This window comes from Pongo pygmaeus, chromosome 6 (assembly GCF_028885625.2).
Source record: "Pongo pygmaeus isolate AG05252 chromosome 6, NHGRI_mPonPyg2-v2.0_pri, whole genome shotgun sequence".
Lineage (NCBI taxonomy): Eukaryota > Metazoa > Chordata > Mammalia > Primates > Hominidae > Pongo > Pongo pygmaeus.
Window position 1 is genome coordinate 133,810,102 of NC_072379.2, and position 22,410 is coordinate 133,832,511.

The 22,410-nt window shown below is 39.4% G+C and overlaps 1 protein-coding gene across 22 annotated transcripts in view; it reads left to right on the forward strand.

Annotated features, from left to right (window-relative positions):
* CALD1 (caldesmon 1) overlaps positions 1-22,410 on the forward strand; it is a 229,233-nt gene that overhangs the window by 121,823 nt on the left and 85,000 nt on the right. For all 22 annotated transcript variants that reach the window (XM_063667822.1, XM_063667842.1, XM_063667845.1 and 19 more), the window contains one exon: positions 1,379-1,490. In XM_063667822.1, coding sequence (XP_063523892.1) covers positions 1,420-1,490 — 71 coding nt within the window. In that variant the 5' untranslated portion in view covers positions 1,379-1,419. The remainder of the gene's footprint in view (positions 1-1,378; positions 1,491-22,410) is intronic.

The window sequence follows — 22,410 nt, forward strand, 5'->3', positions numbered from 1 at the left end:
GGAAGTACTCTTGGTAAGAGTAAGATAGATAAACATCAAAATTTTAAAACTCCAAATAAACACCAAGATTTGAATTTCTAAAGATTTATAAGCAGCATTAATAATACCCTAGAGGATAAAAAAGGGGAAAAATTCAAACATTGTATAGTTTTGCTTTTGTTGGCTGAGATTTTATTTTTGTTTTTGTGGGGTTTTTAAAGAGGGGAAAAAAACCTTTGAAAATAAAATAATTGGACAATTTATTTAAGAAGGTTTCCGAACTTGGCTTCAAAATCTAAGTTTTGTTTTTTACTCCTTCAAACAAAGATGCCTTCAGGTGTGATGGCTTTAGGTTTTGTACAGCTCCTTATTTTTTCACGCAGGGCAAATGGCTTGTCTCATGTGCACAGAAAGGGCTGGAAAATATTTTTGTGATTCAAGTGCAGCAGAGAGTCTAGGATTCCAGAGGAAGTGGAGGCCTCCCGTTCCGCACAGGAAACAATCTTCAAGCAGGCCTTAAATGCCAGATTCCAGGCCGAGTTTAACTAACCACTGACAGCTCTGTAAACAAAGCAAGGACAAAAAGAGCCCGCTTCCCCCTTTCTGGTAGTCATTTTGGGTTTGGGGGCTGCAGGGGAATTCTGGAATACTTGACTCCATGGCACAGAAACGCAGGGGAAACGGGCGCCTCGTTTAAAGAGCTGGAAGAGGAAGGTCTTTCCGGAATTAAAATCATCACAGAGGAGGGAGGAAAGGGTGAAATGGTTGGGTTACATCTGTAGAAAAGCAGTGATTTTAGAGCTTGGAAAACAGCTTGATCACCACTTAACTGCTTTTAAAAATGTTGCTTCATGATGTTTACTCATGATGTTACTGCTCCAGTCTTTATTAAAATCCTGATGCTTCTTTGAGAATATGCACATTATATGCCTAGACACTGTATTATTTTATTTCTGGCTTTCACTTTTCTCCTGGTTCCTACATATACCTCTTCTTGCCAATTTTCTTTTCTGTTTATCATTCCTGTTTTCCTCTTTCTTTGTTCACTTTTTCATAACTTTGGTCTGGGGTTCAGCAAGTTACAAAGAACAAAATCATTCAGTAGAATTTCAAGTGATTCTACCAATATTTCAAGTCTTCAAAAGCTCTCTGTCTCCTGAGGTCTTTTTTAAAGAATATATAATCTTGGGATCTTACTTATTTGTCTCAAAGAGATTCATGAATGAGACTGAATTTAACTCGGCTCAGGAGTCAGAAATTGATCACTGGCTACCTTATCAGCTTTCTAAGAGTAAAGAAAAATCAGGAGAATGACAAATGGGAAAGAGGGCCCACGGTGACTCGGGAGAGGTAACACGCTGAGTTATCTATGATATTGACTCTACCTCCTCTCCTTCAGGTCCAGACATCAACTGGTCTCCCTGAACCTGAAATCACACCATGGATGATTTTGAACGTCGCAGAGAACTTAGAAGGCAAAAGAGGGAGGAGATGCGACTCGAAGCAGAAAGGTAAGGATCTAGGGTGAAAAATACTTGTAATCCCTTATTAACAACGTTGGTTTCAGGCCTCAAAGACCATCCTTCTGAAAGGCCAAATATGGTCATATTGCACACTAAACTGTTTGCAAAAGTAGTTATGGAAAATTTTTCTGATAAGACTCTAAATTTAGCATTTAAAAAAGGAAAACAAACAAGAATCAAGGAAAAGAGAGATTTGAGAGGAATCAATTGATAATTGCATATTGATAATTGCATTTAATCAATACCTTTCACATTGGAATGTTTTAAATGACAAAAGTAATGTGTGAATGAAGGTTTAAAAAGCTTATATAATAAGAAATGACAGAAAAATGCCAAGTATTGAATATTGGAACCATTTAGGACATGAGAGTCTTCAATCTGAAAAATATAAAGGCAAAAAGCCCTGGATGAATCTTGTGAAACATTTTCATTCTTATTAGAAAAGTATCCAACTCTAGGGATCCGCATAGTACAGGTTAATAATGGGCTATGTTACCGAGGAGATTCTGGGTGTAATTGGAAGCTGTTAATGTTGTGTGAGGCCTCTACAGTGGTGACTATAAGGTCAAATTGGGGAGATAAAGCATTGGCATATAAAACCTGGGGCATAAATGCATATTTTAACATTTTAGGCCTCAGAACAAAGGACAGTGTGGTATTTGATGTGACTTAAATCAGACGTTCTTTTGAGAAAGCAGGTTAGGCATTCACAGAGAGAAAAATGTTAAACAATGACCTTAAAATCAAATCGATTTTTTTCCCAGTAACTCCAATGCTCAGATGAAAGATGACACTTTAACGATACCACAGCAGAAAACTGGAAACTTACACCTATAATGAAAAGTATTGTTCTTATGTTCTACTTATTTGCATGGAGAATGCAAAAGCAAAAGATAAAATAACTGCCTATGATAAACTTGGCCAGAGTCAGCTGGCATTCATGAAATGACTAAACATGTCCACAAGGCACTACGGATGGTACCTGCATTCTGTTGGTTCAAATCCTAGCTCTGCCATTTACAAGCTGTGTGGCCCTGAGCAAATGATTTCTCTGTAAGCCATAGTTGCCTTATATATAAAACAGGCATAATATCTACATAGCCTGTGTGATTGTTGGGAAGATTATTGAGCTTCATAAATAGCCTAGTCAGGTACCTAGCACATAGTAGTTTTTCATAAATGATAGTTTTTCACAAATGATAGCTATTATTATTATTAACCATTATCACTAGCCAAACAAGTAAGAAATAGCATAGCAGCATAGCCAGAGCTAAACAATCATGCCAAGAGAAGGAAAGGTAGTCATCATCCTGCAATGGAACTAGTCAGAGAAAGTTTCTTGGTGGAGGTGAGCCATGGAGGAGGTAACGATGGCAATGAAGAGGGAAACGGAGCCTGTCTAGGTGAAGGAATGACACCAGCAAAAGTGCAGAAGTGGAAATAAGAATCCTGGTGCAAGAAACCTGTTGAGTGTTTGAGGGAAAAATGGATTGGACTTGTATATCTTGGCTGTTTCTATTTGCCATACAAGGAATAGACAGAGACTTAACAAGGGAGTTATGTGTGATGACACTATGCTGGAGAAACTCATCTACAGTGGACTAGAATATGGGGATAGCAGCACTGGAAGAGATAGTATGGTAATGAGGGCCTGAATCAGGTCAATGAGTATGGAAATGAAGAAAGATCAAATATGAGAGTCCTTACAGAGGGAGAATTAGCAAACCTTTTAGGAGAGCAAAGTACTTATAGATGATTCCAAAGAATATACGTCTGAGGAGCTGGAAGGAAAGTCTCTGCTTTGTCCCAAATGGAGGATTTCCTTCTTGAATGGTCAGAGGAGCAGTGTTTAATTTCAGGTAGAAACCACATCCAAAAGGAGATTTCCTGCAGGCATGTGGAGATAGGAAATTTCACTCTTTGTTCAAAAAGGGAAAGAAATTATTATTAGAGAAATAAATTTGGGCAGACATAGTATGGTGGTGCTAGTACAAAAGCTGAGGGGATATTCCCAAAAATGCAAGTGTAGAAAAAGTGAGCGGTCATCAAGGTATAATGGAAACCATCAAAGAAGACAAAGTACCAGGGAGATGGGGGAGAACCAGGGAGAGTATGAGGCCCAATGTTGAGTGGACATGGTGGACATGGAAGTCTTGTGGGCAGTGTCTGGGCTCAGTGAACCACACCTCTTATTCCTTCCAATGCTGTGTTATTTCACCTCAGGTTCTCATGATAGTCTACAAAATACCTTCATCCAACAACTATTTATTAAGCACTAACCAGGTTTAAGTGTGCCAAGATGGGAAAAAATAATGGTGGTAAAGAAGTAGACATGGTTCCTGCCTTTATATAACTCACAGCATGCTAGGAAACCAAAGTGTAATAGAATCAGGAAGCAGACAGGCCAGGGTGTAGGGGCAGACCTGATAGAGTTGTGGCTAGAGAGGCTCAGGACTGAGGATGTAGACATTGGGCATCAGGCTAGATTGCCACTGTCAGCTTCTTTCCTTTCCACGTGAACAGGGCGTCAGGGAATCATTGACAGAGGTGTGACGGAACTAAATTGGTGTGGTTAGGGCCATACTGTCATTAGAGTGAATAAACCCAGTTTCTTCAGATTCAGGACTTTGCTTAAGAACTGACCACACGGCTACATGGTTTGTTCCTTTGACTTTTTTGTTTTGTGTGGAAGAATTTGTCTTCTTTTAATGTCAGACGTAAAAGGAATGTACACAGTAAATCTTAGTTATGTACCCTAAATAACCTAAAATAAACGTACACAAATTAATCCTAACCTTGTTTAATTTACATTTCTGTCTGTATTACTTCTTTTGGGATATTATATTGTTTTCTTTTCTGTTTTTTATTTCTTCTTTCCTTCCTTTTCTTGCTTCCATTCATTTCCTTCCTTCCTTCCTTCCTCTCTCTCTCTCTCTCGCTCTTTCTTTCTTCTTAAGAGTAGTACCTACATAATTCCTTATACTTGTACTAAGTTTACCTTTCCATGTTTCAAGGTGAGCCTTCTAGTTCTGCTATTCTGAGATTTGGTAAGCCCATGCCCACCCGTCAGCATTTTGTAAAATCTGATCATTTATGGGAATAGTGAAAGTCAGGCTTCATGGTTCAGCCAGCTCTGGTGGGAAAGTGCAGGGTGTGTGCAGGAAACAGGTGGCCAGAAGCTGAAATCAAGGCCATCTAAAATCATGGTTTTGATCTGAAGACAAAGGGCACATGAGACCCTGAGCGAGTCCCTCTTCCTTTAGCTCCAGACCTTGGCTTCCTCCTCTAAAATAAGACTAGCCATTTTCTCTGGGGTATTGGTGGTCATTTTAATTTTTTTTTCGCTTTTGTATTATTGACTTTTCTTTACTACGATCATATGTTACTTTATTTAAAGCCAAATAAAAATTAAGGCAATTTTCTGTCTTGAAAAAAAATAATTCTATGGCCCTATGCAGTATACCTGAGCCCAGATGGGAGAAGACTTAGCTTCTCTTTGAATTTAGGGAACTAAAAGAAAGATTTCATCCTTGATCTGGAGGGCAGTTACCAACTACCGGAAATAGAGTGGCTCCAAGGCTCGGAGCTGCAGATTCATTCACTTACTCTCAACACATTTTTACTAGGCATCTATTCCACTACAAGCTCTATTTTGGGTACTGAGAATAGACCCACAGAGTAACAGTGTTGGGAAGTGTGTGCTTAATGTTTTTCAACCTATCTAAAATGAAGAAAATATCAAGAAATTATACTTTTATATCCCCAAACATAACATGTACCCCGTATGGGTTCATACTTATTAGAGATGACCCACAGCCTTTGTACACTTCACCCCTGCAGACAGTGTGGGGGATGGGGTATACTGCAGAGAAGAGAAAGTCCATTGACTTTCCTTACCCATAAAAGCTTTTCAAATAAAAATACCCTGTTATTTTTATTTAATTAGTATTGAGTTTGATTACCAAGTACAGTTTTACTTTGAAATGATAAACAATTTAAAACTTGTACTTTTACCTGGTGTTATAACCACAGATTAAAATAAAGTGAATTTTTATGCATTTTATTCTTCAGAAATAGACCTTTTCAAAAACTATTTTGCAAGCTAATTGCAGGCTTTGTGCCATGCTGGCTTGCACGTGCTTGGGACTGGCATTTATTCACTGCATCCAAGCTGTCCTGAGACTCTGTCGTCCACATATCTCCTTCTAAGGGTTTTAGCCCAGTTCATTTCAAATAACCTCGACTGCAAACATAGTGCATCAAAAACGTTCTTCCAGCTGGGCACAGAGGCTCATGCCTGTAATCCCAGCACTTTGGGAGGCTGAGGTGGGTGGTCAGGAGTTCGAGACCACCCTGGCCAACATGGAGAAACCCCGTCTGTACTAAAAATACAAAAAGTAGCTAGGCGTGGTGGTGGGTGCCTGTAATCCCAGCTACTCTGGAGGCTGAGGTAAGGAGAATCGCTTGAACCTGGGAGGCAGAGGGTGCAGTGAGCCGAGATTACGCCACTGCACCCCAGCCTAAGCGACAGAGTGAGACTCGGTCTCAAAAAAATAAAAAAAAAAAGTTCTTTCTTCTTTGTCTTGCCCCTTAGCCTGTGCAACTTTTATGCCATTACCTCGTCCTTCCTTGTCTTCCATTTGGCTTTCTCACTCTGAGTTCTTGAGATAAGGTCTTTAGATTTGGCAAAAAGGAAGGAAGTACTTCATTTTGTCATAAAAAGAAATACAGACGTTGAATACCTACAAAATGCAAGATACTATACCGAACCATAGGAATCAGTGGTCACCAGTAGAGACAGTATCCCAGTAGTCACTAAGCTCCTATTCTAAGGGGATTAGTAACTTTAGAGCAATCATGACCAAAAGAGGGAGAAAAAAAATTCAGTAGGCCAAATGGAATGAGCAGGTAATCAGTGAAAATCCTTAATGCATTGTTTCTAAGCAAAAGGCACTATTTGCTCACATCTCAAATTAAACTATATTTTAAAAGCAATTACTCATTTGAACAAATAGATAAAAATTTAGTTTTGCTGTTTATTATTCTCCACCAATCTCATGGGAGTAAAAAGTTAAATAGATACATTCTGGCCGGATGCGATGGCTCACTCCCATAATCCTAGCATTTTGGGAGGCCAAGGCAGGCAGATCACTTGAGGTCAGGAGTTCGAAACCAGCCTGGCCAACATGGTGAAACCCTGTCTCTACTAAAAATACAAAAAAAAATTAGCTGGGCATAGTAGCTGGTGCCTGTAATCCCAGCTACTCAGGAGTCTGAGGCAGGAGAATCACTTGAATCTGGGAGGCAGAGGTTGCAGTGAGCCACAATCACGCCACTGCACTACAATCTGGGCGACAGAGGAAAAAAAAAGAAGCTATATTCTGCTTCCCTTTCTGTTTCTTTTATTTCAATCCCTCTCCTCTGCCTTCATCTCTGTATTCCTCGGTGCACCTTCATGTGCGTCTTCCCCGGTCCACGTGCATCTTCATCAACACTTGATTTGTTTGTTTCTGTGTCTCTTCCCATCTGCATTCCTAATCTGTCTGCTCTGGATTATGTGTGGATGTGCTGTTGCATCGCCAGGAAATACATACTTCTGAACAGGAAAGAGGAAGAGAGAAACCCAGTTCTCTTCCTGTTCAGCAAGTATAAAAAAAGTGCTAGATATTTTATGTGTGTCTAGTAAAGACGGACCGCCACCGGCCCCAGAATTAGCTATGTCTGAATGGAACATTTATGCTCTATATGAATGAGGCAATCCCAAGACATATAATGATGGGAGGCAGTACAGTTGGCAGTTAAGGGCATGAGCTTTAGCATTGGGCAGCTATAGTGTCAAATCCCAGCTCTGCCACTTATTAACTATGGGATCTACCAAATTATTCAATCTTTCAAATATTTTGTATCCTCCCTTACAAAATGGGGGTAATAAAAGTATCCACCTCACTGGTTTTTTGTGGGGATGTAAAAAGATAATACATGAAAGTATTAACACAGTGTTATTCATCTAACAAACATTCAATAAACTCATTATTAATTATTATTATCTAATTTGATTCTCTACAACATGGAAATAAAAAAATAAAAATATGAAAGGCTTGTGGATTGTTTTGCACATCATAGATGGTACAAGAACCATAGGCAAGATGAAAGGCAGGAATTCGTGACTGACTTTGAGCTTTGAGTGGCTGTGATCAGTAACAGTTTTTGAGGAAGGACTGTGTTGCCTCAGCTGGAAGAATTAGCACCAGTTTAAGTTATTTTTAAAAATTTGGTTGAAAGAATGTTGAGCTGTGGTGTATTTTCTTTTTTTCTTTGTTTTTTGTTTTGTTTTTTTGAGATGGAGTCTCGCTTTGTTGGCCAGGCTGGAGCGCACTGAGTGGTACCATCTCGGCTCACTGCAATCGCCGCCTCCCAGGTTCAAGCGATTCTCCTGCCCCAGCCTCTCGAGTAGGCACACGCTACCACATCCAGCTAGTTTTTGTGTTAATTAGAGAGGAGGTTTCACCATGTTGGCCAGGCTGGTCTCAAACTCCTGGCCTCAAGTGCTCCACCGGCCTCAGTCTCCCAAAGTACTGGGATTACAGGCATGAGGAGCTGTGACGTATTTTCTGAGAAACCAGCAGTGATGCTTTTATCCATGAGAAAATCTCCAGCAGACATACTTGGCCGACACTGGGCTTGGTTCCCCAACAAACGGCTCTCCTTTCCAAGATGTGCTCATTACGTTCCCAGCATCTGCTTTCTGCACCCAACGTGAGTTCCTCTCACTGATCAGAAGAAAGGCCCCTATTGTAGAGTTACGTTATCAGATTCAGAAGCTCACAGACATAAATAAAGGGAATGAAAACACTTGCTGTTGTCATCATTCATACATTTTTACGGGCCTCTGAAATAGCTTGATGATTAGACATTTGAAAGTAAATATTTTTACTACACTATAAAAAGAAGCAATTTTTTAAAATCCATGGGGTCTCTAAAGTCCCCTCCCAGAACTGTATCACTGAGACTTTTTTTACATGACTTAATAGAAATGGCCAATCCATGATTATACAACACACAACCCCTCACACACGCAAACACGCACACTTATTCAAAATGCTTAGCATCAGGACCTTGACATTTTTAAATAAAATCTTTTAAAATGAAATTACTGTTATTTTATCATCAGAACATTATTTTCCATTAAGAAGTTAAATACGATATTCCTTTGAAACTATCTAAATTATCAAAGTAGCTAGATTTGCTCAAAATTTCCCTTCAGTTCTCTCAGAAAACTGATCACTCCAGGGGGCAAAAGAAAGTTAGAATTTGCCATCTAGTTTTCTACTTTTATTTTTTATTTTTTGTAGAGATGTGGTCTCGCCATGTTGCGCAGTCCAGTCTCAAACTCCTGGACTCAAGCAGTCCTCCCACCTTGGCCTCCCAAAGTGCTGAGGTTACAGGCGTGAGTCACCGCATACTTTCAAATTAAAAGATCTGTCACTGGGCGAGGTGGCTCATGCCTGTAATCCCAACAATTTGCGAGGCTAAGCGAGGTGGATCACCTGAGGTCAGGAGTTCGAGACCAGCCTGGCCAACATGGTGAAACCCCATCTCTACTAAAAATACAAAAAATAAGCTGGGCGTGGCAGTGGGCACCTGTAATCCCAGCTACTCAGGAAGCTGAGACAGGAGAATTGCTGGAACCCGGGAGGTGGAGGTTGCAGTGAGCCGAGATCACGCCATTGCACTCCAGCCTGGGCAACAAGAGTGAAATGCCATCTCAAAAAAAAAAAAAAAGAAAAAAAGGCTGGGCACGGTGGCTCACACCTGTAATCTCAGCACTTTAGGAGGCTGAGGCAGGCAGATTATGAGGTCAGGAGATTGAGACCATCCTGGCTAACACGGTGAAACCCTGTCTCTACTAAAAATACAAAAAACTAGCCTGGTGTGGTGGCGGGTGTCTGTAGTCCCAGCTACTCGGGAGGCTGAGGCAGGAGAATGGCGTGAACCCAGGAGGTGGAGCTTGCAATGAGCCAAGATTGCACCACTGTACTCCAGCCTGGGAGACAGCAAGACTCCGTCTAAAAAAATTAAAAAGATTTGTTTTCAAGTAATTGGTTTGAAAGACATTTAAAAATATTTCTGGAAGGTTTCATATCTATTTGACATAAAAATTAGAGGTTTTGGTATCTATTTATACTTTTTACAATCTATTTCTTTAGTTTCAGTCCAACTTGAATGTAAGGGAATGAACAAGATGAAGTAGATAATTCCCATGTATAGGGATCCTTATTTGTTTGTGTCCAGTCACATAAAAATACACATACACATTGATATCCTCCCCCTCTTGTACTTTTTTTCTCTCACTCACTCTAAATACACATTATTTGTTACCTTTGTCAATTTATAGGTAAAGATGACATACTTTGACCAATTTCCACTAGCCTAACAATTCCTCTCAACCTAAAAGTAGCCTATGCTACGGTTGCCAGGAGAATACCAAGAATTAGGATCTACCCAAAGTGGCATCCATTCAATAACTACATCTAAATTTTTGGTACAAAAAATTAAACATCTAGATTCTTAAGGGTCTCACATACTGATCCATCACCTCATGCGTAGCTGCAAAAAAAAAAAAAGGTAACAAATATGTAAGTCCATACATTTACATATTAAAAAGCAATTTTGTTTTGTTTCTTTGTTTGTTTGTTTCCATATGTAAAATTTATAATTTAACAATCCTCCATCACCTAGGGAAAGGGAGGATGATGTGGTAGTTAGGTGTGTGGGTTATGAAGTCTGACACACCTGGGTTCAAATCCTGACTTGGACAGCTATTAGTTGGGTTACCTTGTGATAAATTAAATATTTCTTGCTCCTTTTTATTTATCTATAAAAAAGCCTCACAGAGTCATTGTAAAGATTAGGCTGGGCACGGTGGCTCACGCCTGTAATCCCAGCACTTTGGGAGGCTGAGATGGGCAGATCACTTGAAGTCAGGAGCTCAAGACCAGCCTGGCCAACATGGTGAAACCCCATCGCTACTAAAAAATACAAACACAAAAACAAAAACCAAAAAATTAGCTGCGCGTGGTGGCAGCCACCTATAATCCCAGCTACTTGGGAGGCTGAGGCAGGAGACTCGCTTGAACCCAGGAGGCAGAGGTTGCAGTAAGCCAAGATCACACCACTGCACTCCAGCCTGGACGACAGAGTGAAACTCTGTCTTTAAAAAAAAAAAAAAAAAAAAAAAAAAAAATTAAACTAGTTGGCCCATCATGTAGAAAAATTAGCACAATGCCTGGCATATAGTATATGCACAAAAAATGTTAGATGTTATTATTATAATTGTTTTGATGTTTTGGTAGGCCTTTGGTACAAAATAAAATTTTACTGAACACAAATTTTTTTTTTTTTTTTTTTGAGACGGAGTCTTGTCCTGTCACCCATGCTGGAGTGCAGTAGCACGATCTTGGCTCACTGCAACCTCCACCTCCCGAGTTCAAGTGGCTCTCCTGCCTCACCCTCTCGAGTAGCTGGGATTACAGGCACGTGCCACCACGCCTGGCTAATTTTTTGTATCTTTAGTAGAGACGGGATTTCACCATGTTGGTCAGGCAGGTCTCAAACTCCTGACCTTGTGATCTGCCCGCCTCGGCCTCCCAAAGTGCTGGGATTACAGGCATGAGCCACTGCATCTAGCCCTGAATATGAATTTTATGTCTCTGTCATCTCGGTCATTATAACTTCCTGCATCCTTACCACAAACCTTCTTTTCTATACTGACCTTGAATTTGCTGAGATGTTTTTATTGCAGTTGGGAAAGAAAACTTTGGCAACATCGAAGTCTACCTGGCAAATATTATTGCTCCATGAGGAGTTCAAAATTACATATTGTAGACATGTGGCTGATTTTCTAATTCATGAGTGACATATTCTTTATTTTAAATATAATGTCTAAAACATCTCTCTGAATTTCACGTTAAAAGTTTAATTTAAAGTAGTTCTCAAGTAGAAAAATAGTTCTCAAGTAGAAAAAAAAGTATCAGCCAATTTTTTTGTCTAATATTAATAAGAAAATGAACCATCATTTGTTTAACATCAACCAAATTCCAGGTACTAGGTGATATACTTTATATACATTACCTCATTTAATCATCCAAACAATGCTATGACCTGGATATTTTACTTACAGTTGAGGAATCCTTGGGTCTGAAAGTCTAAGTAACATGTTCAGCTTCCTATAACTAAGGACTACAACCCGGTTCTGCCTGCCTGCCTCAAATCTCAAAGCCTTCCCACTGAAACAAATTGATCCATAGAGTTTTTTATGTTTAACTGGTGGTCTTGGCTGAAAATCCATAATCTCCATAATGGCAAAATAACTCCCCAAGATTGGGGAAATTTATTCAAAGCGGTTATGTGGCAATGAGACAGCCAGGTGGGAGGGAGTCCCTGGAGAAACTCCAATCAGCCTGCCCGCTCAGGTGGAGCCTCAGGAAGTTCACGAGATTTGCAGCTGGGAGGAGCCTGGCCCCGCCTTTTCCTGTGCGGAACGGGGCATTCAAATGGCCGGTGGGAAGAGCTCTAGCAGAGGGACTCTGGCCTTGGGAGAGTCCCTGTTTCCCCCTTTACTTCCTTTTCACCCAATAAAATCCTGCTTTGCTCACCCGTTAAACCATCTGTGAGCCCAAATTTTCGTGGCCGTGGGACAGACAAGAACCCTGTCTTTAGCTGAACTAAGGAAAGTCCTGCAACAGCAATGGACTAAACAAAGACTATTGTGCCTAGTTGAACTATTTTTTATGCTTCTTCAGGTAAATTGCTTACATGTGTAGGCACAGTCATTGTTTTGTTTGCCCTCAGAAAATCTCCTGTGTTATTCCCGTTTAACAGAAAAATAGAAACAGAGAAGATCGAGTTTCCCTGCTTAAGGCAAAGAAGGCTGTTGATACGACTATTCTTGACTTTTCACCGGACTTTTTTCAACAAGACTGTACATCATTAGGACAGGGACTTAGTCACATCATCACTCTTAAAAACTTAAGGCTGTCTCTGACCTTATGAATCATCTTCCACAGGGGAACGTTATGTATTCAGTTTTGGACCACACACTATTTTTGAGGCACTGATGAAAGCTCTGGACCCTCCTCCAAGAAAAATGCACATATGCACCCACCAAACTTGGCACTTACATTCAGTGGCATCATGAACCTCCGTCCGCAGACCTCCTGGAGGCCGATGCCTTCTGGCCAAGAATCCCTGATCTAATGAATTTTAAAACTGCCTGTTAAATATTAAGAAACTCAAGCCTAGGAGACATATCCTCTTAAGATCACCCAGCTAAGCTGTTTGCATAGTGTGGGCCCCTAGACAAACAAAGCCATCCTGATCCTGCTGTATGTAAAAAAGTCTATGGCTATTGATTAGGAAAATAAAGCATACTTTTGGAAAAGAGTGTATTCTACAATGTACTGCATGTAGAGTGCTTTCTAAAACTTAAAAACCGTTTATGGATAATATTTCTAAATAAAGGAGATTAGGTCAGATTACAGTGAATAAAGTGAAAAATAAAGAAAGATGAGTGGATAGGCAGAATGATACCAGTTAATTGTCAGGAACTGGGAATCGAACTTTGGCATCTTTGTCAACAAGGACAAAAAAAACTATGGTGATTTACTACAATCCCATTTTCCATCAATTTTGGAATTCTTTTATTTGGTATATGTTGTGTTAGCATGATTTCTTCAAACAAAGCTTAATTATGAAACTAAGTTATGTAGGATTTCTCCATTGTTACCAGTTTTTAGAAAATTCATCAAATGACTTTTCTCTCTAAATATGAAAAAGATAATAACTGATTTGATTCCTAACAGAGAAACTTATATTTTACATTTATCACTACTATCTTTGGGGAGGATGGGACAGATTTGGAGTGGGACAGGTGCCTTTCAGAGAGTAGGATCTAGAGTCATGAAGACTTAGATTCAAATCCCAGAATCCCAGCTGGATTCTCAATGGTGGTTCTACTCCGCCTCTCTCAGCCTATTTCATCAAGTGGAAAATGGCCATCGAAATAGTTCTTCCTTATAAGGTTTAATGCAGATTATAAAGCACTTAGTAATTCCTAAAACATGATTAGTGCTCAGTCTGTTACCTCTTGTTGCTGTTTTTCTGCTGGCTGAAGGACATGGTAAGAAAGGCACTCTCAGAAAAGCCCTCTCTGGGGTCACCTCCCAGGAAACTCAGCCTTTTGGCAGCTACCATCTGGGGTATCACTGAACAAGGTACAACTCCATGTGTCAGATGGTCCAGTGTCTAATCTCTTCTCTGTTTCAGATCTGTTTTAGCAGCTACCTTTAAAGTGATGGGAGAATTATGGATATAAAGGTCTCCCTGTAAAAAGAAAATTTACCTTTTTGTTATTAGGAGTTCTTTTCCATTTTCCCTACTTGTTTGAAATCAAGACAAAAGCATACAATAGTCTGATACATATCAAGGTCTTTGTCACAATGATATATACATATGTGTATGTATGTATATAATTTAATTAATCATATATGGTCAGCTCTCCGTACCTGAGGATTCAACCAACCCAGATCAAAAATGTAGTTAGGCCTACCATGGTTGCATCTGTGCTAAACATGTACATACTTTTTTCCTTGTCATTATTTCTTAACGATACAGTATAACAACTATGTACATAGCATTTATATTCCCCTGCTGATACTGAGGGATGACTATATTTAAAATACTTTTTGCCTTGTGAAATTATCATTTCTCTTCTCATATTGCATAATCTATGGTTTCATTACGATTAAAGCATCAACCAGAAGCTTCTCAATGCCAACATTATATATAAATATTGTAATAATAACATAAGGAAAATCATATGCCTAACTGTTACAAAATGACTTTGAAAAAATGTATCCCAAATTACTAATTTATTCATTTTAATTATGAAAAAACTGATGCATACAAAGCAATCCTATGTAATATATATGGAAGTTCTAACTCATCCTAATGCGTATCCTATAAACTCACCATACAGCCTAAGACCTAGAACATTTCCAATGCCCCAGGCTCCTCTCCAATCCCTTCCCTTCACCTCCCCACCCACAGAGGTAACCAGTGTCCTGAATAATTCATTTATTTTAAAATAAAATTTGAAATGAGATCATACGAATTTAGATACTAGCTTCTCCAAGGCCGTGGGATGCAGGCATTCCAAAGATTCTCTCCAGACTCTCAGGTAAAGGTGTCAGTGAGAGCCCACTTCCCTGAGAGGGCAAGAAGTTTGTCTTTCTAAACACACAGGACAGGCTGGGCATGGTGGCTCCTACATGTAATGTCAGCACTTTGGGAGGCTGAGGCGGGCAAATCACTTGAAGTCAGGAGTTTTAGACCAGCCTGGCCAACATAGCGAAACCTCTTCTCTACTAAAAATACAAAAATTAGCCGGGCATGGTAGTGGGCGCCTGTAATTCCAGCTACTGGGGAGGCTGAGGCAGGAGAATCACTTGAAACCAGGAGGCAGAGGGTGCAGTGAGCCGAGATCGCACCACTGCATTCCAGCCTGGGTGACAGAACGAGACCCTGCCTCAAGAAAAAATAAAAATAAACACACAAGATAAACGTTCTTATGCTGTCTAAAGCTGTAAGAAGTATACAGTGTGAACAAAGAATTCTCATCAAAATAAAATAAAAATATAGGCCAGGTGCAGTGACTCACTCCTTTGGGATCCCAACACTTTGGGAGGCTGAGGTGGGAGGATCACTTGAGCCCAGAAGTTTGAGACCAGCCTGAGCAACATAGGAAGACCTCATCTCTACAAATAATAATAATAATAAATAGCTGGATGTGGCAGTGTGTGCCTGTAGTACCAGCTACTCTGGAGGCTGAGGTGGGAGGATTACTTGAGCCTGGGAGTTTGAGGCTGCAGTCAGCTGTGAGCCATGATTGCACCACTGCACTCCAGCCTGGACAACAGAGGGAGACCTTGTCTCAAAAAAAAAAAAAAAAAAAAAAAAAGGTGTAATGAAAGCTATCCAATACTTACATTGAACCTCTCTCTTTTGCCCTGTGGTTTTCTCATTGGCCAGCAGGAGTGACAGATCTGCATTTGCAGTTGTCATTTGGTCAGGTGGAACTGGCAGACAGAAATGATGACTTCAATTGCTTTCAAGTTTTCCAAGGAAGTTCTTGACCTTTATTATCCCAAAGGTCCCTAAATGGTGCTACAAGAAAGTACCACAGGGCATGAAACATGAGCATGTTGGACCAATGTGGTGGGCTGTGTAAGTGGATTCTCATTCATCTGTGAATCAGGTTAAAGAGGAATCATGTGCATATTTTGTGAATAAAATCAGTTGTTTCCACTAGTTTGCTATCTAATGAGCACTATTCATCAGCAGTGAAAAATCAGTTTTTAGCCTATCCTAAATCTGCATTAACGCAGACTGTTTTTGAATTTTTAATCATTTATTCAGGAACATTAGTAAAGTACAACTTTGAATTATTTATAAATAAAGGTTTTGGCTAACATGTTAAATATGGAAGCTACATTCCATGGCTTAGTTTTTAGATACTGGAGAGTACAACTTTCTTTAAACCTTTTAAATAATTTTAAAAACATTCACTTACGTTGAACAGCTTAATTTGTTAATTATAAATCATTTTTATGTATTCACCATTTGAATAAGCTTCTAATGTTTTGCTAGCGTGGTGGAAGTTACCAGGTAGGTAGACTTGAACATTTTTCAAAATTAAATTTCTTTTAAGGTATTTTATAACTTTGACTGGCCTTCCTTCTAGTTGATCTATTTTAGTGAGACCTGACATTGCATTTGAGATGAGCACCAATGACTAGGTTAGAACGTGAGGGCTTATTTTCCATTTTAATAACTCCCTACATCACATACAGTTCCTTTGTTGGGATAAAAATCTCAGTAAAGTACACATCGGTCACTATAAATAGCAGCTACAAGCCTGTACATTCAGGAGAGTCTCCAGAGAGTGTATTTTAAACCCCACATTGTTTAGAATAGGAAATTCTTCCAATGTTCATATTTTCCATTGTGGGTGACATGGACTATCCCATGTCACATCTTCACTGGCTTCTGTTTTCCTGTACCATTTAGGAACTCAACTGACGGTTTCCAGTAGATTGTTCAATATGTGCTTTTTATTTTTCTAAGGGTAGCCTGGGTCTTTTTGTCCAGTGGGAATTTTGCATGCTTCATGGGGCTCTCCAAATAAAAGCTAGATAACTCAGAGCCGGCACCAGCAACTAGGTAATGAAAGAGTCCTTTATTTCTGGAGCTAGTAGCACTACTGTGCCCGCTTAGAATAACAGCAGTCAACCCATTTTTTATTCCCACAGAAAACTTTACACTGTTGGAAGGTTTTCTGGAGGTGGGGGGAGACTCAAGAGACTAATATGAAAAATAACTGAGTAAGAAGTGAGCAAATAAACAAGCAGGATGAGGTGATGGGTTATGATGCTGATTCAAAGACAAGAAGCATCATCAGGTGTAATCACACTGCCTCTTTCCCAAGGCACGATTGGCAGCTACAGTACATGTATATCTCTGCTCACTTCTTCCTTGAACAATTCTTCTGTTTCTCTAATCAAAACTGTTGTGTAGATCTTGATCTTTTTTTTAGTGGGGTTTCATTTGGGGGATCTAACATTCCCTTAGTATTTGTCCTTTGATGAAGAAGATGAGAAAGGACCTATTATTAAGGGGCCTTGCGCAAAAATTGTGATGTAGAAAGAACTGATATCTGATACCTGTTCTTCCTGCTACTACCTTTTAAGATCCTTTAACTCTTCCTATCTAAGCATCAGAGTGTATTTTCCCTGAGCCAGCATTTTCATAGCATATCCTGGCTACCTAGGGATTATCATTGCTACAGATGCTCAGTGGCTTTTGAACTGAACAGAATGAAGTTATTTAAAACTCTAGGTTGAGGCCGGAGAGAAATTCCCAAATCCTTTAGTCCCTAAGTGCCTCACATCATATAAATGATGTCTCATTGTGGCATTGTCGGAGCTATGGTAGAGCTGAAATCAGAGACATATGCCCTTCAGAAAGGTGTCAGTTTTCCATGAGAACTCTGCCTGAAGTGCAGAATTACTTCTAGAAGACAGATTCTGGTGTCCAGTTGGGTTATGTCATCAGAAATTAACATACACTGTTTTTCCTACGTTCTCTGAAAGGGGGTTGGAAGCCCAAATCATTGGACCCAGGCTTGTAGAGCAACATGTCCAAGAGCATACAGTCAGTGGCAAGGTCAAATTCAGAAACCTTGTCATTTTCTCCAACTCCGGCACTTTTTTTCTTTGCGTCGTGCGAGGCCCCACTCTCAATTTATTATCACATTAGAGCTAAATGTCCTCTAACTCCTGCTGAAGAGACTGCCTTTTAAATCAAGGATAAAAGAAAAGACACTGAATAAAAGTTCAGCAGATCAGGGCTTCCTTATCTATAAGAGAGAACTAACACTTCTCAGAGTGGCTGAGAAAATTAAGCAAGATATAGAAAAAATGTTATCGAAAGTATAAAGGGAAAGTATAAAGGATAAACGCATGACATACGTTTATCATGTTGAAGTGCCTGGGTGATTACATTGGATTCACTTCTATATTAACTACATGTAGAGTTGCAGGTTTCATGCTGGTCATGTGCTGTGTTTCAAAGAAATTTTCACACATCTCACCCTGCTGCCTTATGCTAGCTGACTGGCTGTCAGGCATTATAGTCTTTCAAAAATCAGATGCTGAGAAAACACAATGAAATAAAATGTCACCTGTCACTCTCCCTAGAGCCTGTCACCTCTGGAGAGGGCTTAGGACCTCAATTGCAGATTAGAAGAACCAAAGCCATTTTATTTTCCCTTTTCCTCTAGTTGTGAAGATGATTTAAAATTCTGGCTTTATCCCAATCAGAAGGAAACTGTGCTGTGCTTACGAGGAGAACCCTACTCCCACCTGGGGTCTTACATAGCACTTTTTACATATGTTAAATATTATCCTCTATTTTATATGTTTATTTGTTCTCGTATCTGTTTTCTCCACCAAATTGAAAGCAACTGTAGATCAGAAGCTACATCTTACTCACTTTTATTTCCCCAAGACCAGCATACAATGTTGAATGAACACTAATACTTGTGTATCAAGGCACAACTGTGACAAATTTGCTAAGCTACTTGTGAGGGAGGCAGAAATGTTAGTGACACTCGTCGTGTCTTCTAAATACTGACACCATCAATAACTCTCCTGGGGTTTCACCACTCCTCTGCTGAGCCTTCAAGCCATTGCGATTTCAACTCCATATCTTTTCTCTAGAGAAATGAAGAGATTTATCTCATGTATTTTTTTGATTATTAAGGATAATTGGACCTTTACAACATATAATTTTGACCACTTATGCTTATTTAGTTGCATTGTGGAGGCAAATGATATTAATATGGTAAGAGTCCATTTCCTTTTGTTGGCCTATTTACTCTGGTACTCAAGCCCTTAGTATATTTGCAATTAGTGTCTGCATTATAAATCAGATAATCATCAAATTACAGGGTTTATGCCAAATGTACAGGAGTCCAACAGTGAACAAACTGTATAATCAAAAATTTCTCTAATGAAAGATCAAGCTTGTGGTCAGGAGGAGTAAAGTATCCAGTTAATCCCAGAAGAATGGGCAGAAGTAGGATAAGGGTAGGGCCAATCTCTGGCATGTATTTATCAACATTCTTTCTGATAATAGAATGTTTAGCATACAGTAGAATGGAGTCTTTAGCATACAAGTTGAGTTCAAAGTTTAGATTCCAAATGGTAAATGGTTTTCCAATATTGGGATGTAATGATGGACCAAAAAAGAAAAAGAATAAAGTAATACATTACAGCCCAATACTTTTTAATCAAGATATGAGGACTTAATCCTTTTTTTACAGTAAAGTCGAGCATTTTTATAAATAGTTTGTGCTCCTTGAGTAGTACTATTTGGAAGAAGGAGGAGGAGTATTTATAAATGGAGTTTCTTCATCATAAAATATACCCTTTGGTTAATTTGTTAACATAAAATTTGTAATTAAAATAAAGTTAGTGAACTGGAACACTCAAAGTACATAGACCCAGAAGCACAATAGAATAGCCTCAGAATTGTATTTCTTACCTTTCAGCTTAATTTTTGATTCTTAGATCTACTGGGAAAGAGTCAGAAGGAAAGGTAATTTGAAGTTATCCTAGAAAGACTCTGAATTCTAAAATACCTAGGAGAATCTCAGATTACTTCAGCCCTCTCTACTTTGCAACATATTTTAGAAAGCTGAATTCATATTTCAGATCATTGGCTTTCAAATTTGAAGTGACTGTCTGCTATTTTTTTTAAGTATCATTATTTTATTTTTTGTTGTTGTTGTCTTCATAATGTGTTAACATTAAAAAGCTTTCCAGATGGCTTCTGGCTTTTAAATGAGAAAATTGAATATTCTTTTTACTAAATATTTTCCCTTAAAAACCTGCCAGGCTGGTTGTTATTATATTAATTAGTGAGGTTAAAAAAAAGGCCCCATTTGCTTTTCCGGTTTTAATCTTAATAAGAGCTTGATTTCACTACTCGATAATGTCAAAGTAAAATAGCATCTTAAAATGGAAAAGCTTTCTTCTCCTACTCTGTTTCCAATCTCCTGCCTTAGGCTACCATCATAAAGATACCTAAGATTCTACAGAAGAGCATTTCTGATAAACACAATGCATAAGGGTCAAATTGCATTAGGTCTCCCAGATTTGAGCAAGTGGAGTCCAACTGTAATCCACGATATTAGTGAGTGTAAAGAAAGAATGGCCAGTAGAAGCTGGCCACGGTGGCTCACGCCTGTAATCCCAGCACTTTGGGAGACCGAGGCGCATGGATCACCTGAGGTCAGGAGTTCGAGACCAGCCTGACCAACACGGTGAGGTCTCTACTAAAAATACAAAATTAGCCAGGCAAGGTGGCACATGTCTGTAATCCCAGCTACCTGGGAGGCTGAGGCAGGAGAATTGCTTGAACCTAGGAGGCCGAGGTTGCAGTGAGCCAAGATCACACCATTGCACTCCAGCCTGGGAAACAAGAGCGAAACTCCGTCTCAAAAAAGAAAAAAAAAAGAATGGCCAGTAGAAGAAGCCTGCATGTCTGCCAAGTTCAAGACCTGGTTTGGCCCTGGGGATCTAGGAATATCCAAATGAGACAGACCTTGAATCTCAGGGTTGGTTGAGTTTCAGGGTGGTGACATGAGATTTATGGCTTGAATCTCAGAGCTGTGACATGAAAAGTATTCTCTCCACTTGGAGAAGTGTTTCCTCATGTCTCCCATTGGCTTGGGTAAAATATTACCTGTGATGATTTCACCTCCCTTTGCTCTGACTTCACACTCATGAAGAAGTCTCTATTGACTATGCAGCTTCCTGACATCCTGGCTTGGGGAATGGGAGGTGCCCTGGTTGGGGATGACAGTTCTCCAGGCACAGTAGATGGAGGGCATTTATTCTATCTTAATTGGCACTAGAGATGGCATCAGTCTCTTGTGCATCTGTGAGTTCATCAATCTTCCTGATACCTGTCGATTCTGGACCTCCCAAGATCCAATTTCTGGTGCAGAACTGTTATGAATACTCAAAAAAAAATGGCTAATCTGTAGAAACTTTTGGAAAAACAAGCCCTGATGCAGCAAACAAACCTTGGTGCAGCGTCTCTACTCCATCGTTGTCCCTCTTCACTCCAGAGAACAAATGACAAGTACTTATTGGCCATCTGCTATATAACTAACACCCTTCTAGGCTGTATCAGGTGCAAAAGTGGTGGTAGGAAATATCCCTTCCAGCAAAAATGTTACACTGTAACTTGTTTGATAAAAACAAGTATATACACAGGAACAATGAATAAATAAGACTGTGTATTTGTATTTATCCATATATTTCTTTCTTTCTTTCTTTTATTTTTTTGATTTTTTTTTGAGACAGAGTCTCACTCTGTCACCCAGGCTAGAGTACACTGGTGTGATCTCGGCTCACTGCAGCCTCCGCCTCCAGGTTCAAGTGATTCCCGTGCCTCAGCCTCTGGAGGGGTTACAGGCGTGCACCACCATGCCAGGCTAACTTTTGTATTTTTAACAGAGATGGGGTTTTGCTATGTTGGCCAGTCTGGTCTCTAACTCCTGACCTCAGGTGACCCTCCTGCCTCTGCCTCCCAAAGTGCTGGGATTACAGGTGTGAGCCCCAACGCCTGGCACCATACATTTATTTCTATCTGTAGATCACAATCAAGTGCTGATCCCAGTCAGATGTTATTACAAAATATAACAGAACCTAATAAAGTGTTACTATATAATGTAAATAATAAGCACAACACCTAAAGTATCTGAAACACATAATGGATTATTTCTCTAGCAATAGGAGCAATATGCTTTCACCCAGGTCTGACCACCCCCCAAAAAGAAGGAAATCAATATTTTTAAGACTTTATATGGTATCACTGGAAAAAAATCTGGATTTGATTCCAGCTATAAAAGCCATGTGTAAATTTAATATCCAGATGCATAAAGTGGACATCCACAAATAAATTTATGATTGTGGAAATATTTAGACACTTTGAACAAGAGTGGTACACACTGAGAATTCTGTGGCTTATGAACTAATATGCTTCCTTTGAAGATTTGACCTTTTCTTCTGCACTAGAATTATCTCCCGAGTCCTTATAATAATTTCCTTCACAACCTGCACCTATGAACAACAAATCTACATTCTAAAATATATCACTATGGCCTAGATTCAGTTTCTTATGGGTAGAAATCACATTCTTCATGTACACACTTCTTTCCTAGAATTATATAAAGCAGACATTATTATTCTCATTTTCACTGAAACCAGAACCAGAATTT